Consider the following 19,168-nt stretch of genomic DNA (forward strand, 5'->3'; position numbering starts at 1 on the left):
GTTTCGTAAAAATGATATCTTACGGGAATGAGTGTGGTATTATATTTATTACCCATAGTTAACTGCAGGGACCAATTCTGCCATGGATTTGTGGAACATAGGTTACTGAAGGGATCAATTCTACCACGGCATTTCTGTAACACAGGTTACTGCAGGGACCGATATTGTACCACGGCATTTCTGTAACACAGGTTACTGCAGGGACCGATGTTGTACCACGGCATTTCTGTAACACAGGTTACTGCAGGGGCCGATATTGTACCACGGCATTTCTGTAACATAGGTTACTGCAGGGACCAATTCTACCACGGAATTCCTGTGACATAGGTTACTGCAGGGACCAATTCTACCACGGCATGTCTGTAACATAGGTTACTGCGGGAGCCAATTCTACCACGGAATTTCTGTAACATAGGTTACTGCAGGGACCAATTCTACCACGGAATTTCTGTAACATAGGTTACTGCAGGGAAGAATTCTACCACGGAATTTCTGTAACATAGGTTACGCTAATTCAACGTGGGGTTAATAGTCTAGAAAACGACATGCGAGAGATATTAATTGGGGAACAGTTCTGCTTCTTACCATAGGGGCCGATTAACTTGTTTGTTGTTTACCAACGCACTCACCAACATTCCAGCAATGTGATGGCGGTCTGTAAATTGTATCGACTCTGAACAAGACTATTTAGTGATTGACATGAGCATTGATCTACTCCATTCGGATACGATGACGTGCATCAACCAAGTCAGAGAGCTTGACCACCCGATCCCATTAGTCGTCTCTTTCGACAAGCATGAGTTGCTGAAGACCAATTCTAACCAAGACCGGGGGTTGGTCGGGTGGCCTAATGGTTAAAGCGTTAACTCGTCACGCCGAATACCTGGGTTCGATTCCCGCCGTGATATTGCTGGAATATTGCTAAAAGCGGCGTAAAACCGAACTCACTCACTCCCACTAACCCAGACCGTCACGTGTCAGGTCCGATTAGTATAGAGTAGTTCACTCATCACCAAGATTCTTCAAATGGGCACAATGTGCAAAGCAAATCTTTGGTGTCCTCGTCGTGTCATGCCTTGGGTATTGCTGAAAGTTCGTTTGTTAACTGTTGTGTTAAGCAGTCCTCAGCAATACTCATGCAAAATTACGTTTTCCTGTAAATAACCAGGTCTGGATCAAACAAACCAGTGATTGATATTATGATCAGAGAGAGAGAGAGAGAGAGAGAGAGAGAGAGAGAGAGAGAGAGTGTGTGTGTGTGTGTGAGAGAGAGAGAGAGAGTGTGTGGGTGTTAGTGTGTGGGTGTTAGTGTGTGTGTGTCCGCGCGTGTGTCCCGACTAATTCCGATTTTAATATTGCTAATCCACTGAGATACCATGCCTGAGTTTAACATGTATACCGAGACTCCGGGACGACCAGTCCTTGTATTAGCCCCTTAATACCGAGCGTCAGGCAGGGTAACTAGTACCATCTTTCAACGTCTTTTGGTATGACACGGCCATTCTAGATGGAATAGAATAGGACTATTGTACACTGAATAATCGAGGTTGAAACCCCGTTATTCTTCATTGTCCAATCCCCAGTGATATAATCCGGTTTAACGAGTCAATGGACAACAGCATGTCCCAGTCACTATATACACACATTCCCAACAGTAGGCCACTGGAAGAGTGATAAGGTTTATTCAAGCTTATAGATGTAGTTTTTTTTATTATTATCTATAATATTAGTGTGTGGAGTGTATAGGTTACTTCCCAGTTGTAGCTGACAGTTAGCAAGTGCACTACAACAGTTCCATTATGGAAACAATAGACAGACAATATACGTTAACAATACAATAAGCTTTATCAAAAAATAACAATCCAAATATCAACAGATGTATTGTAATAATCACAATGTGTAACAACAGTATAACATTGTAGATCACATGCATCATATTGTAAAGAATCCATGCACACATTATTTATTAATTATGAGGTGGAAATATTCTGCTACACAGCATTATAAATATATATTAACTCATAGATTATGTAGGAAGCTATTTTTTCACTAGTAGTTCAGTTTGTTATTTATAGATTTTAATCTTTTTAATTTGTAGCCCCTGACATTTGAGATCATCAGAAAGTGAGCTACATGAACCAATATTTAATAACCTTCATTATATTTCTGTTTTTGGCATCAAGGAAAAAGATTTCCCTGCCAATCTAAAAACATTTGAAGGTACACACAGTTTACCGACATGCCACGTCGGAGGGATATGTCATCTTCGGATGACTCTTGTTTAAATATCAATATAATAATCAATAAATGTAAAGTAATAATAAACATGCATACCAATATTACTATTTATGATCACATGTTTGATATTTTTAAGAACATACCAACATATTTTTTAAAATAAGATGTTTATCAATAAACATTTAAGAATTGACCTTCACTTTGTGTGAGTTCACTGGAGTATGAACCTTGAAAGAGTGAGGGCCATACTGTATGAACGTCGGAGCTTGCCCTCACTCTATGAAGGTTCATACTCCAATAAACTCACACAAAGTGAAAGTCAATTCTTATAATTTTTTTATCACAATTTCTTACCTCAAAGGATGTAGGCCAAGATCTAAACACAATTTTGTTTAGTACGTGCGACTTCACGTTTACACTGACAGACATACAACAACCAGCTATATCGCGGAGTAAAATAGTTCCTCAAAATGAGAGGTGACATGGGCGTATGGATGCACAACTTGCTCTTCAGAAACATCTTACGCAGCACATGTGTTCAAATCGTATCCTCATTAGATGAGAAAGGTATGTAAAGAACTACCTCAGTAAGTCAGTCACAATGACAGCGCATCGTAATACATTTACATCATGTACAAGACGTCAAAATGGCCGACACGATAAACGTGACGGGAGAGATTTCCGAAGTTGTTAATGAACCTGTGCCGGTTACATGTGTAAGTCATCATTGATCAACTGGCCGATCATTGAAAGGTGAATAAAGATGCGTCAAACAGACACAAAGGTAAATTCATAGATTGCTGGAGACGGTCAATGTCAGCCTAGGCACGGATCGAGTCGATACTTCGATAGTTTAGATGTGCATTTCTTCGTTTGTTCATTAGGCATGTTAGGATGGGCCGTAGCGGGGATAATCGTGAACAATCATGCAGTCACACTCTCTGACATTTCTCAATGTACACTGAAACCCTGAAACCAAGAATAAAGGTTCAAAATGATCAGAAAGAAGGCTAATGCATGTTTTCGTGCTAGGGGTTTCCCCAGGAATGTGGAAGTAGTTCATCAGTGTTTACGTCATTTCAAGAACACGGTCTCGTGAAAAAAGTATAAACGTCACATTATGTCGTTCATACACTTATGAACGTCAATTTCGCGGTCATGTGACCGACCTCTCGTCAAATGGAAAAGCAGTATATCGTGTAAACTTCAAATTAAAAAATGATATAGTAATAACAACATGGAACAATTGCTGAAGAGAGGAAATACCATCAGATGTGTACTTTTACATGTCCACTTGTTCAAGGTGGTATATGTTTAGTGGTGTAGAGTATTTGAAAGAAATTTCAACTTGAGGTGTTAGAAATTAGAAATAAGGTTTCTTACCTTGGCAAAGATGCTGAACTGCCCATGTCCCATCGCGGGTGCTGTGTCCATGTCAATGGTCTGAAATAAACAAACAAGTAAACATTATGATACGATCCATGGGTCTGCTGTTACAAACACCATCTTTCCCACTGCCAGATTGTATAGAAAGAGTAACAATGAAAACATAAAGATACATACCGAAAATATACTAAACTGGCTGTGCCCTGTGTAAGGTTGGGTATCCATTGCTTCTACCTGAAATAAGAGCACGTGTATGAACAGCCTCCCTCCCATGTGCCGATCTTATGGAAATACAAGAGAAAGCAATAGTAGTATATGTTCATGTTGAGTTTATGCATGTAATACATGCTTAGTCCTGAACTCGATTATTTACAGGCTGCCGCCATATACCTGGAATACTGTGCGGCGTTAAACAACATGTAAACAGGGTAACAATCTAATCCTAATGGGATCATAATATAAATATTATCATAAATATAGTTCATCCTTCTCCATACAATATCGTCTTAATAGAACCCCCAAATGTAATTGACAACAGCGACGGATATCAGGAAATCTAGATCTTACCCCGAAGATGCTGAACTGACTTGGTCCAAAAGCAGGCAGCGTATCCATTGCTTCTAACATCTGATATAAAGTAGACACAAAGACACACAATGAGCAAGTTCTAATATATACCAAATGTTTAAGCGCGTACGTGAGCTAAATTGTTTCATCGCCGCCTTCCTATTCAATTACTGTCGTCTTATTGAATCTCTGCATGCCTTCTTATTTGTTGAGAAATGTGTTTCCCTCAAAAACCACCCTTTAAAATTCGTATCTGAACTATTTTTTTGCGTGTTCCATGTGTTGAATGTACTGGCTTTTGTGAAGAAGAACAAGCATATGTAAAATAGTTACCTACCTTTTGGGCGGCATGTCCGGCGATGGTAGAAGGGAGTCTCCGTACAGACGCAAGACCAAGTTTAAGGGCTGCCGATGGTAAGGAATAAATACATTAAAACCAGGTCAGACATGAAATGATGAATAATAAATTCAAGATCTGCTTGATATTTCAAACGTTTTCTTTACTGAAGTACACGGTTCCTTTTCGAAGTAGATCTACACCAATATGATGGCCGTATCAACTTTGAAGGCGCTGAAGGACTGTGTTTGATTCCAGGTAAACTACGTCTGGTATTAACTTACTTACAAATGAGGAATATACAGAACACGTGACAACATCTATTAACACTATGTTTGTGCCATATGTCTGGAGGGAAACGTAAACTCATTCATAACAATCAAGAATGTGAGAAAGTATTAAAATCATACCATTCACGTTCTCACTGAAGACAAATTGACATCAGTTTCAAATTATCACCTACCAGACATAATCTTCTGTTTGGGGAGAGTTTGATAAGTCCGGGAGATGTATAAAACAATCTATTGGCAACAAAAGCAGGGACAATGTACTTTGCGCGTGCACATTCAGCGAACGTCGATGACGAATGAAAACGTCGCCATAGTGACATTGTCTGTTCAAAGGGACGCTACTCTGCAAGTACTTTTCGACTTTTCAAACCCGTGACAAACATTTCAGTGGTTTGTAAGTTGTTTTTCTACCGTTTGTGGACATGATGCGTTTTCGGACGGCCATGTTCATCGCGGCTAGTCGCGATATAACGGGTTTTAGCATCACACAGACATTATAAATATTCCGATGATGGCTTGTTTTTAAGAGAACGTTTCCTTTTATTAGTGATTAGGTGTTTTACAGTTGTTCATGTGATTAGAGAGAAATCTACGAATGTTTCTTAAGTGTCCGAAAACCAATAACAAGGGGATACATTAAATTACACTAATATATTGTTTATCGAACTCAGAATACTGCTTATCGAACTTAAGAAACACCGGCGTGAACGGAATGTTGGGGCTGTTGGGTAAGAACCAACTTCCGTTGAACAAGGGACTGCCGTGCACAAGCATTCAAGTCTCTGTTTGTTTGTTGTGTGACGCCGCATTCAGCAATATTCCAGCTATATGGCGGCGGTCTGTAAATAATCGAGTCTGGACCAGACAATACAGCGACTGACATCATGAGCATCATGAGATACGATGACATGACTAAACTGAGTCACGAGCCTGACCACCCGATCCCGTTAGTTGCTTCTTACGACAAGCATGGGTTGCTGAAGGTCACTTCACTGGCAGAGTCCACGCTCCAAGTGTATTCATTCGTCAGTGCACCACCTCGACTCGACAGATAGATGGACTGTGGCAAACTTTCCAGCCCTCCTGCTGTTATATCAACTGCACGGATTATGCAGATTTGCGGGTTCATTTACCAGGTCGTGATTTCAAAGTTTGTTCAGCAGTATGTGAACCGGTTAACCGGTATGTGAACATGTATACAATGGTTTGTTTGTACCCGCGTACCTTTGGTATGATCTATGGAACTAAGATACAGAAGACATTAGAGACTCTGGTGGAAGTTTATAAATGAAACAAAAAGAATCACATCCGAAGGCAAATATTCAGAGACTTTTACCATCAGGTAAACATTGCTTTCTGTCTCTTCTTTTATAAGTAATTGTTAGCGACTTTGCAAATGTTTTGATCTATCTTTCTATCATATGATCACAATACAAATATAAATTATATGTATCAATGCTGTCTAAATGTACACAAATATATACTGATGAGCGTCAAGTTCAGCCCATCGCCGGAGGTTCAAGGTATGTTCTTCAGGGCCATATGACAGATTTTATGACACTTCTAAAGGTAACAATGTTTTCGTATTACATTATATAAACTTGTTTGTTCGATGGTGTTTTACGCCGCACTAAGCGATAATCCAGCTATATTCTGTAAATAATCGAGTCTGGGTCAGACAATCCAGTGATTGACATCATGAACATCGATCCACGCATTTGGGATACGATGACATGCATCCACCAAGTGGGCGTGCCTGACCACCCGATCCCGTTAGTCGCCTTTTACGACAAGCGTGGGTAGCTGAAGACCTATTCTAACCCGGATCTTCACATGTAAATTATCTTAGAATTTTAATTGTAACATAATAATTCAGCTGTAAATAATAAAGAACCACGGAAGTGGGTTAAAAAAGCAAAGGCCACTCATCTTTTTACAGCCATTACAGCCACAAATGTCTTCCAAATGGTTAAGACAACATGAACTGTCCTGTATGTTGATATATGCAGACGGACCACGACTTGTCAAGCATTTCCTCTTACCAGCTATAGACAACAAAAACATACTCGCGTGTGTCGCCCACTTGACCAGCTTATATAATTATTACTTGTGTGTAATAATGGATTTATGACAAGTTTATATAAATAATTAGGGCCGACCGTTCAACTCTGTAACTCCAACCTTAACCTGTTTTCTCGTGTTTCTCGAGTTGCATCATGGCTTAAAAAAGAAATTTACAAGAGCAGCACTCGATTATCCTGTGTATTAGTTTTCATTCTACCATGGTAGATGTAACAGAATGGGAATATTATACACTGGACACTCGATGGTGGAAACAGAATGCTCACTCTCATTAACACTGTCTCGCATAAATATATATATGTATGTGGACACATAATTAGAGTGGGCATGTTAATTGTGTAGTGATTTCTTTATAACACACAATTCCCATTACTTTACATTTTCATGCAAGGGGTTGTTTTCTCTATAACCCATAACTGCCAATGACGAAAAATCCGATTTTGCGATATAATTTCAGCACAAGTAAAACACATTATTTTTAAAAACTCTTGAATATTACTACATAAAACGCAGGATTTTATGTGGGATTAGTTACATCGGAGCGGTTGGGTAGCCCTGTGGATAAACCGTTCGCAGTCACGCCGAAGACCCGGGTTCGATTCCCAAATGGGTACAATGTGTGGAGCTCATTCTCGGTGTAGACATTAATGCAAAAAGCATCGCAACGCACAATTGATTTGTTGAATGTCGCAGTAGAAAAAAACCTCCCGTGTTGCAAGACTGGTAAACATTGAAAATGCATGTTTTCTCATGACAGTGATTACTCCTAGAATAAGGCGCCGGTTTATTTGCCTTTTCATTATGTCAATAATTGATTTATTGAAAAATTGATATAACAAATTCGGAAATTCGACAATAAGATTTCATTTTTAGATAGATCTAGAGCTAGATCTATCACAAATTTGATATTTCTAAATACAAAATAACCCATAGGATATCTCAGATTAATTTATCGATATTCAAAAATACATATCAGTTATGATTTAGTATAACTGCGCTTCGAATCAAGAGCTCATGAATGTTTAGCTGAGAGTAACCTCCCTTGAATATTTCCCAAAATCCCTTGCAACTTCCTTTCAACAAGACCCCAAAGATGGTGAGCATGTAGACATCAATACATGTCTAATCATCGTCCTTGTATCGTGCCAATCAGTTGTTTGAACTTCAAGTAATAAATATTTTCTGAAAGTACAATGATTAAACTATCGTTTTCTTTTCTTTTTAGGGTATAGACATTACACATAAGTATGACCGAAAGGTCAGAAGGACCCAGCCCAGGAGCCAGGATATCTATCTGAGGCTTTTGGTGAAAGTAAGTTTATGTGTCATTTTTCTCATTCATGTTATTCTTTGGAAACTTATATTTAACTGTAAGTGTAACCTTATGACTCTCCAGACACTACGGAAACATGTGAAGCACTTAGAAGTTTCGATCTATTTCATGATCCAAGAATGACATCATGTTGTAATTATGACTTCGTATAACGTTTACACATTTTACAATGCTCATACACGTGTTATATTAATCTTCAAGATTACAAGGATGCCTTATTTACTTGCAAATTAGCAATGCTATCTTCTATTCCGTGTTGACTAGTATGCTATTAGCCTCGACTTACCGAAAAGTCTGTTTACAGTTCGTTAGCTTTCTCGGACTCGTTGCTTCAATGCTTGTGAAACCTGTGAAGATTCGGGTTAGAATAGGTCTTCAGGAACCAATTCTTGTAGTAAGAGGCGACTAACGGGATAGGGTGGTCAGGCTTGGTGACTTGGTTAATGTATGTCATCGTATCCCAAATGTGTAGATCAATGCTCATGATATATCAATCACTGGATTGTCTGGTCCACACTTGTTTATTTAGAGACCAACGTCATATGGCTGGAAGATTGCTGAGTATGGTGTTATACAACAAGCAATGCTTGTAAATCTATGAACGTAATATAAACAATGCTATCGTCATGATCATAGCTAAGCCTTTAACATGAATCTTGTGGTCTGATGGATAGAGCTTCTGCCTGGAGAATGACAGGTCGGTTTGATCCCAAGCTGCTTTCCAAAAGACATTAAGAGATGTTACGTGTTGTTGCCCTGCCTGGCGCTTGGCAATAAGGGGATAAGACAAAGACTGGTCAGCTCGGCATCTGTAGACTGTCTGAGTGAGGTATCTGTGTTAAACTGGTGACGTATCTGTGTTAAACTGCAACATGGTGAGCTAGCACTATTACAGTGTAATACTTGCTAGTCTGGACTAGTACAAGCAGCCACATGTGCACGTTGTTATACAAGTGCAATAATCTTGAACATGTTAAACCCCAAGCCCCATTTCACCTCACCTTTAACATCAATTTGATAAGTATAAACACCAACAGCTAGCAGTTGACAATACTCCAGCTGTATTACATTGTCCTGTGGAAATTCTGGACCAGGCTAACAGTGACTGAAAACATGAACAAGAAAACACAGAATCTACCAAAACAATTCTCAACACCCAATCCTCATTTAGCCGGCTTTAGAAGCCTGAGGTACTAGGGACTTGTGACTATTCTTACCTAGAAACCCCCCGACATGCCTCTAGCAACAAGTGGTGGTACTATTAATGTTACTGTTAACACGGTTAAACAAGTTAAAGGATAGTTTTCAAACATCTTTTCTTAATGAAGATTCCAAATGTGTGCATGGATGAGAAGGGTGTGTTGCACGTATGTGTTTTATTGCATTACATCAATATCCAAGCTTAAAGAAGAAAAGTAAGTCCGGACCAGACAATCCAGTGATTGACATCATGAACATCGATCCACATAATTGGTATACAATGACATGCATCAACCAAGTTGGCGGGCCTGACCAACCACTCCTGTTAGTCACCTCTTACAACAAGCATACTCGCATGGGTTGCTGAAGACCTATTCTAACCCTGATCTTCACAGGTCTTACCAACCCATCACTCTAGATGCGATGCCTTTAGGTAGTTTTGTGCATGATTATACCACAGAGTTGATAATGGGATCTATAATGATGGAGAATTAGATATTGTTCACAAATAAAACCTTCACTTGAGAAAATCCATGATGCATTTTACCTGTCTATCATACCCTCAGTGTTGATTAACGATTAATAAATTCTTGTTTATGGAAATCCATTTGATCAATGTTGTAATTAAGGACATTTTTAAGTCATTTTGACAGGTTTAACAGTTCAATTTTTCTTGAAATAATGCTCTTGTTCAGCACAGCTGTTTCTTTTGCCTGTTTTCAGCTATACCGCTTCTTGGCTAGGAGAACCAATGCCAAGTTTAACAAAGTGATCCTCAGGAGGCTGTTCATGAGCAACACCAACAAACCTCCCATCTCACTGGCTAAAATAGTAAGTGGTGCGTTTAACTTAAAAAAATGAAATAAGGTCTGGAAATCTGCTTTGATGCTTGTAAGGAAACTGGTGTTATGATGTTTCATCTTTCGGGACTGATTCTAATGAAGTCACATTTTTGCTGAACACCACATATCTATAACTATCCTTTTTGAGGAATTGGCAGAATCTTTGTAGTAACTTGTGATGAGAGCAAATAACATGTCAACAAATCAGACGCCTTGAGACGCTATAAACGCCTTGAAATGAACCTTACTTATCAAAGAATGGATGCATATATCATGTATGTCATGAATGCTGTCATGTCTGCCAATGAAGATCAATCTAGCAATCCTTTTTTTTTTTTTTTATATCCAATCAGCTTGATCAACTTTTTGGTCTTTACTGTATATCTGGCTTCATCATGTTCATTTCCCGTGTCTTATTTGTTATTCATGCTGTGTCGTCACGCCGAAGACCCGGGTTCAATTCCCGACATTGGTACAATGTGTGAAGCCAATTTCTGGTGTCCCCCGCCGTGATATTGCTGGAATACTGCTAAAAGCGGCGTAAAACCAAACTCACTCACTCACTCACTCACTATTCATGCTGTGCATCTGTCCAATTATCCAATCCATTTATCTGTTCTACTTGTTATCCATTACCTGTTTTTGTTGATTAATCTGCTGCTTATCACAACATAATTGTGTCAGGTGTAAAATATATACTTCTCATCACTTGGTTGTAGTCACTCCAGCTTGATAACGGTCTAAGAATTAGGGGTAAAACGATACAGCATGATAGCATATGATACATAGGTCCTGATGCGATATGTATGGCGATACACATATTTACGTCAAATCGCATGGAAACATCTTGACAATAAACATACTGAACAGCATTGAAAACGTACCACCATGAAAATGGATGTATTTTTATCCGGGCTTAAGTCATATGAAAATATATAAGTGAATGAGTAATATACGACATTCTGGCCGAAGCATGAAGAAGAACAGCTCGTCTATACACATTCCTGATTTTTTTTGTGAGCAAAATTGCCAAAACGCAACTAATTGCGTGCACATCATGGAAAACGTGTTTTGTTTCACGGGAAGCATGCAGAATAGGGCTATAAAAGACAGACTTTTAAAAGCCACATCACTTGTTGCTGCAGACGTAAAGGGTACTGACACAAGAAATGCCAAGATTAACAGCAGAGGAACGTGAACGTGCCTTGGGCATGCTTCAAGTTGGTTGATCAGTGCTGACACCGTACGTCAACGTCTCCGCTCAGAAGGGCTACGCGCTCGACGTCCATATGTTGGACCCATAGTCACTGATCGACATCGAAATGAACGTCTGCGTTGTGCCAAAAGGCATCGTCATTGGAGATTGCGGCAGTGGCATGGTGTGCTGTTCTCTGATGAGTCCCGTTTTCATTTACGGAATGCTGACGGTCGACTGCGAGTGTGGGGTCGACGTGGAGAACGTTACCACAATGACTGCGTTGTACAGACAGATCGATGGGGGGGAGGAGGGAGTGTTATGGTGTGGGGCGGCATCAGTCATAACCATTGAACAGAGCTCCGTGTTTGTCGTGGAAGAGTTAATGCCATTTACTACAGGAATAACATATTGGCAAATCACGTCATCCCATTCTTTCATCAGCACCATGATGTGCACACCTTCCAGCAAGATAATGCAAGAGCGCACACAGCATGTGTTTCAACACAGTACCTAGCGAACAATAATGTGCCCCTGCTTCCATGACCAGCCCTGTCACCCGATCTGTCGCCAATTGAACATCTATCGGATTACCTGGGTCAACGCCTCTCACATCGTCCGCAAGTACAGAACCTGAGAGAACTTGAAAATACACTACGTCAAGAGTGGAATGCCCCAGAACACTATTCGCAGACTTATTCGATCAATGAGAAGACGTTGCATGGCCTGTGTTGCTGTCAATACCAGATATTGACATTTCATTTCATTTTCATTTCAACCCTATGTGTCTTCCTTACACCGATGACGTAATTGTAATTACTGTGTGGTATTCCTGTTTCCTTTGTCGTCTTTCTTAATAATCTGTCTATGTCTGTTCTAATCAAAATCGGTCATTGCTCAAGTTGTTTTTGTAAGATTTCAAGATTTATTGCTGGTGCGTTTTCAATGCTGTTCAGTATATTTCAGAGCAGGTTCAAAAAGAAGAGCTAGCTGTAGACATGTTCGAAATGGCGATTTTTTGTTGTTGTTGGATTTTGTTGTTGAAGTGAACCTGAAACGCTTATCATTTTCCTATATCTGACTGATAAAAACGCCAGGGGTAATTAACAAGTAGTAAGTAATTTATTTCAGCAATTTCGTCTTGTATCAATACAGAGAAAAACAGGTTGTGTGTTGTATCGTCACATGAAAACTCGCGATGCACCAGTGCATCGATGTATCGTTCCACCCCCCGTAAGAATGTACATCAAAATGTCGCTAAACGCAGTAAACCGGAAGCTGTCATCCATAGACCTAGGTTCGATTCCCTACATGGGTACAATGTGTGAAGCCCGTTTCTGGTGTCCCTCACCGTGATATTGCTGGAATATTGCTAAAAGCGGCGTAAAACCACACTCACTCACTGGAATGCCAATAGGTCTGCAGCAACCCATGCTTGCCACAAAAGGCGACTGTGCTGGTCGTAAGAGGTGTCTAAGGGGACCGAGTGATCAAACTCACTGACTTGGTTGATGCATGTCATCGTATCCCGATTGGGTGGATTGATGCTCATGATGTCAATCACTGGATTATTTACAGACTGCCGTCATATAGCTGGAATATTGCTGAGTGCGGCGTTAAACAATAAATAAACAAACAAAACTAGAATGCCGATCAAACAGGTTTAATCGCAAGGCTACTCCACCCCTGCCATGAAAATGGCCTACAATTTGTTGGCTCAAGATTTGTATGAACCATGTATAGCCATGTATGCATCCATTAGGATCCATTAGGATCCACGGGATCTGTTGATGACTTTGACAGTATTGTTACAAGTTGAGTTGGTTGTTAAAGGTGTTTTTATCTGGCCAGGTTCGTCTGATGAAGAAGCCAGGCCGTGACACAAAGGTTGCTGTTATTGTTGGAACTGTCACAGACGACATCCGTCTTCTCAAGGTGCCCAAGCTGAAGGTAATAATCACTTCAGTCCTTATTGGTTAACAGTTCAGTTGTGGTGCGAGAGGATCTTCAGCAGCATCTGGTGTAATGATGGTTCATCTTTCGGGACTGATTCTAATGAAGTCAGATCTTTGCTGAACACCATGCCCTTTGTGATTAGAAAAAATAAAATAATAAAAAATGAACAGTCAAATCTCGTTAATCTGACATGGTTGGACATCCGACAAGTGTGTCGGATAAACGAAATTAAGTAGTATCAATGGTCATGATCGGAAATCCAACAACTACACGATAGATAACGATACAACATGTACAAAGGCGTAATGAAAAAACAAATGAAGTATTCATATTGTTATGTTACATTGTTAGCGGAATAGGTTATCTAATCGTACAACCTCTAAAGCTCAACACAAAACAACTCTTATGGACTGTATGACTCATTCAAAATACTTAACAGCATAGTCTGGAATGGAAGTCACAAGTTTGAAACTGGTTCCGCAAAGCTTAAGAAAGCTGCTTTCTAAGTGGCTAATGTTGACTTCCTGTTAGTCATTTCATTGGTCGATCATAGTTTGCGAAAGGTTGTGACGTGACCTCGGTGATAGCAAGAACTTTTATCTGATTTTAATGAGATTGAGGTAATCTAAGTATGTGATTAATCCTGTTTTCTTTGTTTAAAGCGTAAATTGTTTATTGTTAAGCAAGTTTATCTCTGCAGGCTGTGTACTTGCTGGCAGATGACCACGGAGTACGCTGATCACTGTGTCAGAGTGCGAGACTTGTCAGATTAACAGGTCAAAATAGCTCTGATTTAATCGGTTCCCATCATTAGTGTCGGATAAAGCCGATTGTCGGATTAACGAGACTTGACTGTAATTTGTATATCTGAAGAGATGAGAGTGATCAGATGGCACATGCTGTTTAGAATTAGACGATGACGATAACGTGTACAGTTTGTCGATGCGAAGATCATATTTCCACTCTGATTCCCTCCTGTCATGTTATAAAAAAAAAATCTACCGAAACTTGATCCACTGACAGAAATAAGTGCATTTGCTCAGTTTCACAAAAATTGAAGTTATTGGTACAGTCAACTTAATACATGGAATATGTAGACACAACAGATTGTTTCCGACAGAAAACTTTGGTTTTGAACGTCAAACAAAGATAGTAGTGATAGTTAGGGTGATGCTGGTATGGTTGAATGTTGATGCAGTTGTGCATGATATTGAATTTATAGCCCATTGCAATTATTGATGGCCCATGTTGTGAAATTTATGGCCCATATATACCAAAATAGCTGGAAAATTTTGTAAATATGGGGCCAAAGTCTTTCCCAATCACAAAGTGCACACTTATTTTTGCAGTTAATGCTTCAATTGTAGCAGGGATAGAAATTAACGGAGGAAGTTTACTAGCCAAAATATATGATGAACATCCTGCAATGGGTTGGAAAGTTTACCAGCCATTGGGATATCCTTAAGATTAGGGAAACTAGCTAGGGATAGTGCTAATGGACAATTTCTATCCCTGATTGTAGTGAGACCACATGGGAATTCCAGGTCTGAATTGTCAACAGCAACTTAGGGTTGTAGAATAGGGTGACTTTATGGTTGGTTTGTTGGGCTCAGTGACTTGTTGTTGATTCATCGTACCCTAGGGGGGTGGATATCAATCACTGGGTTGTCTGACCCAGACTGTTATTTACAGGTTTCTGTGATAAAGCTGGAATATTGCTGAGTTATGTGTTAAACAACAAAAATTGTAAATTTGTCAGCCTTTTGGTTGTTTTGATTTTGGGGGGCAATTGACATCATTACCTTAGTGTGATAATGTACATAACTATTTCATGTGATCTTTAATATACTTACTTCTATTAATATTCAAACTAACAATGCTATTTATAATGTGGTTGGGGGGCACGGGTGGCCCAGTCGTCTAAGACGCCGCGATTTGCTGTGCAGAGTTTCGTCACTTGGGCGCGCCAGAAACCTATGATTGTGGGTTCGAATCCCGGTTTGCCCCGATTGTGTTTCTAGGTTTGTCAGCACCATACCCGTGCTCATGGGTTTCACCGAAGTGGTAAATGTCTGAGACCTGCGGGGCGGTCGGGTAGCCTAGTGGTTAAAGTGTTCGCTCGTCACACCGAAGACCCGGGTTCGATTCCCGACATGGGTACAATGTGTAAAGCCCATTTCTGGTGTGCCCCGCCGTGATATTGCTGGAATATTGCTAAAAGCGGTGTAAAACCATATTCACTCACTCACTCACTCACTCTGAGACCTGCATCACTTCGGACTTTCCTCCCACATTAACAGTGATAAAGCTGACACACCATGATATAACTCGAATACTGTAAAAAGAAGCGTTTAACCCAACTCACTCACTATAATGTGGTTGACTGACTGTTCCTATGAACATGATGAATGCAAATGCACATTTTTCTTTGTAGATATGCGCTCTGCGTGTCACTGAGCGGGCACGTGGCCGTATCCTCAGCAATGGTGGTGAGATCATCACATTTGACCAGCTGGCGCTGAGATCTCCTAAGGGACAGAACACAGTGCTGATGCAAGGTGAGAAAGATTGAGCTGGGATGAGCAAATTAATTGTTTAAAATTAGGATGGCTTTGTAATGATGTTTTCATCTTTCGGGACTGATCTCGTTGAAGACAAAAATCTCAGCTGAACATTGCCCTCCAACTTTGCTCATTTAAATGGCTATTCATATGAATTTGGGGATTCCAGATCAGAATAGACCCCTATTCTTCTCTTCAGAGTGGACAAACCCCTGTGGTTAGAAGCAGAGTCGCAAATTATACCCCTCCCACAGACCATGATAGCTTGAAGTTTACCTGTCCTGTGGATGGTTGTTTTTGTTATGCCAATTACTAATACATATCTCCATGTCTATTTTGTACAAAAACTAAAAAACCTATTTCCAAAGATACGTTGTAGTCTTGAGCACCGCGATATTGTCCCATGAATAAGGAAGTTGTTTGTGTGCTGCAAAGACCATGAAATGTAGCCACGTGTGATTGGCTGTTGTAAAAATACCATTCACTGAAACTCAACCCGAAATAACTTCAGTTTGAAACTTGTGCAATCTAGCTTTGAGAATGTTGTTACCCTGTCTGGTGCTCGGCATTAAGGGGCTAACACAAGGACTGGTCGGCTCGGAGTCGGTATACTGTGTCTGAGTGGGGTATTCATGTTAAACTGCAGCATGGTATCTCAGTGAACTAGCACTATAAATTCGCATCAGTCTGGTCTAGTACAAGCAGCCACACAAACACACACACGTACATGCACATCGCTATGTAAGTGCAATAATCTTGGATGCGACGTTAAACCCCATTTCACCTCACGTCACCTCTCGCTTGAGAAAGCTGCTTTGTGATTAGCTAATGTCAACTTCTTGTTAGACATTTCATTGGTCGATGAAAGTTCCTAAATGGATTGTTTATCGGTAGCTATAACCATGATAACGAAGATCAGACTTTCGTGAGATTGGTCACGAGGTGACTTGATTTTGTTATGCGGTTTGAGGTACTGAGATGGCCGTAACACCGTTTTTGAACAGTATCCCAGTTATATTACGGTGTATTAGCCTAATGTTGGAGGAAAGCCAGTGTCTGGCATTTTCCGCTTGGTGAAACTCACCAGTGTGGGCATGGTGCACCATCACTTTTTGATTCTATAAAATTGGGACTGTCAACTTTTGACAAGGACTGTGAAGATCTTCAAGTAGCCAGTTTTGTGGTCTTGGGTAAATTTATTTTAATTGTTTAAGATTTGGATGGCATTGTAATGATGTTTTCATCTTTCGGGACTGATCCCATTGAAGACAAAATCTTAGCTGAACATTGCCATCCAACTCTGCTCTTTTAGATGGCTCTTCATATGCACTTGGGGATTCCAGGGCAGAAAAGGCCCCTATTGCTCAATGCTTCTCTTCAGAGCAGACAAACCCTTTTGGGGATTCCTGGTTAGTAACAGAATAGGTCATTGTGTTGACCAGCCTTGGGAGGTTAGACTCTGCGACTTGATTGATAGCATGTCCTCATATCCATCAGCATGGATTGTTGCACACAATTTTGATCACTTGATTGTCTGGTCCAGACTCAATTATTTACAGGCCGTCATATTATAACCGGAATGTTGCTGAGTGCGTGGATCATTGCTATTGTCAGCCACTGGACTAGTCTTGATTATGTAAAGGCTGGAATATTGCTGACTGTGGCTTAAAACAATGTTTACCCTTACACTTCTTTAGAAAGTCATCCTTGTTTAAGATGAACATGACTTCTTGTAGGTCGCAGAAAGGCCCGTGAAGCATACAGACACTTCGGAACCGCCCCTGGTGTGCCACACAGCAATACTGCGTATGTACAACACATTGTCTTATATCTAACACATTTTATTTTTTCAATGTTGGCAATATCATGATAAATGAATTTACTTAAGTTAAATTCTGGATTGAAGGTTCTGATTATGAATGGTGTGAGGTAATTGAAGGGAGATAACTCTTTCTGTCTTTACAGTTTACATTTGTTTTCTTGCAGCTTTAGTTACGTGGCTTATTTGTTGTCTTAAGTGAATGGCGCCAGTTTTTCTTGCTCTGATGTTCAATATTTTCTTTCAGTCCATATGTACGCTCCAAGGGAAGGAAATTCGAGCGGGCTCGTGGTCGCAGGGCAAGCAGAGGCTACAAGAACTAAATCTGTGTACAAACTTCACCCAAATAAAAGCTGTCTGGGAAATGTCACTTTTCTTGGTTCATTGCTTAAGGATCACAGTTAAGTGATCACATGCCTAACAGACATTTGTACGTTGAGAGAGACGATCTTGCATTTGGAAATAATATAGAATAGGCATAAGTGATGTATGTACATTGACTAGCTTCTCTACATTGAATACTTTGTTTTTCACAAAACAATCCATGAGGCATGAGAATGTGCTATAATTCTGTCATTTATGGTCAATATGTGGTTCTATTTGCTGGCCTGTGAGAAAAGAAAATGCAGCCATGACAGGTTGTCGAAACCGTCCTTTAGTGAATGTGCAGTGTCACTGATTGGATCCTAGACTGCATACTCGAGTATTTCTGAATGTTGGCTCGTCTCCTGTTTGATACAGATGTATGTTAATGTGTGTGCAAAATCTACAGATAATGCTCATCCCAGAATCAGAAACCCTGGCTTTAGGACTGCATACTGGCCAGACTGCACGAAATGCTTTTAATGTCCACGTGAGAACTATCTACAGTAAGGATGCCAGGTCACCAAATGCATGCAGTCTTCCAAAAGCCTGGTTTCTCTGATTCCTCGTAAGTCTTGGCAAGGCGCTAGTATCAATACAAAAATGTTGGATCCATGTATTTGGGGGTGCCATTTATAAGAAAAGTCACAAGGAAACGCAAATGAATTTTGATTTTCATTGAAAGCATTTGGGACTTCGTAGCATGGTTGTTTGTTAAGCAGCATTTTGGCGACCCATTACATCCATATTTGTGGCACTCTTTGGTTAGCATCAACTTCGCATTAAATTTGGATACAGACTAATGTCGAAAACAAGATACCTCCACAAAATGGGAAACTTTCATAAAGTGACATTTTTTTTTGCAGTTCAGTATGTAACCCAATTACCATTTCTAGTGTACATGTACTTGTTATTCAGTATTGTGAATATTCAGGAAGGATCCTATATAGAATCACACACTTATTCTACCTGGTTTGTTGTGTTTTTGCACCTTGCATT

The 19,168-nt window shown here is 40.0% G+C and overlaps 1 protein-coding gene, 1 long non-coding RNA gene and 4 other non-coding genes across 6 annotated transcripts; 5 read left to right on the forward strand and 1 right to left on the reverse strand.

Annotated features, from left to right (window-relative positions):
• Positions 1 to 3,810: 3,810 nt before the first annotated feature.
• LOC124140020 lies at positions 3,811 to 5,108 on the reverse strand. The gene is made up of 3 exons (XR_006861859.2): positions 4,992 to 5,108; positions 4,529 to 4,596; positions 3,811 to 4,251 (listed from the first exon to the last, which is right to left on the reverse strand). It is a non-coding gene; the product is annotated as an uncharacterized LOC124140020 (long non-coding RNA).
• A 2,807-nt stretch (positions 5,109 to 7,915) lies between these two features.
• On the forward strand, positions 7,916 to 18,176 carry LOC124137948 (60S ribosomal protein L18-like). The gene is made up of 7 exons (XM_046504397.2): positions 7,916 to 7,996; positions 8,126 to 8,212; positions 10,157 to 10,264; positions 13,322 to 13,420; positions 15,861 to 15,984; positions 17,724 to 17,793; positions 18,054 to 18,176. Exons 1-7 carry the CDS (start codon positions 7,994 to 7,996, stop codon positions 18,127 to 18,129), a joined length of 567 nt encoding a protein of 188 aa, XP_046360353.1. The 5' UTR covers positions 7,916 to 7,993; the 3' UTR covers positions 18,130 to 18,176.
• Positions 10,335 to 10,398, forward strand: LOC124140516. The gene has a single exon (XR_006861925.2). It is a non-coding gene; the product is annotated as a small nucleolar RNA SNORD2 (small nucleolar RNA).
• Positions 13,489 to 13,552, forward strand: LOC124140511. The gene has a single exon (XR_006861924.1). It is a non-coding gene; the product is annotated as a small nucleolar RNA SNORD2 (small nucleolar RNA).
• Positions 16,037 to 16,103, forward strand: LOC125382723. Its single transcript, XR_007222545.1, has one exon. It is a non-coding gene; the product is annotated as a small nucleolar RNA SNORD2 (small nucleolar RNA).
• Positions 17,212 to 17,277, forward strand: LOC124140519. The gene has a single exon (XR_006861929.1). It is a non-coding gene; the product is annotated as a small nucleolar RNA SNORD2 (small nucleolar RNA).
• Positions 18,177 to 19,168: the final 992 nt, after the last annotated feature.

This window comes from Haliotis rufescens, unplaced genomic scaffold (genome assembly GCF_023055435.1).
Source record: "Haliotis rufescens isolate VD_foot unplaced genomic scaffold, xgHalRufe1.0.p SCAF_20, whole genome shotgun sequence".
NCBI classification, from domain to species: Eukaryota; Metazoa; Mollusca; class Gastropoda; order Lepetellida; family Haliotidae; genus Haliotis; species Haliotis rufescens.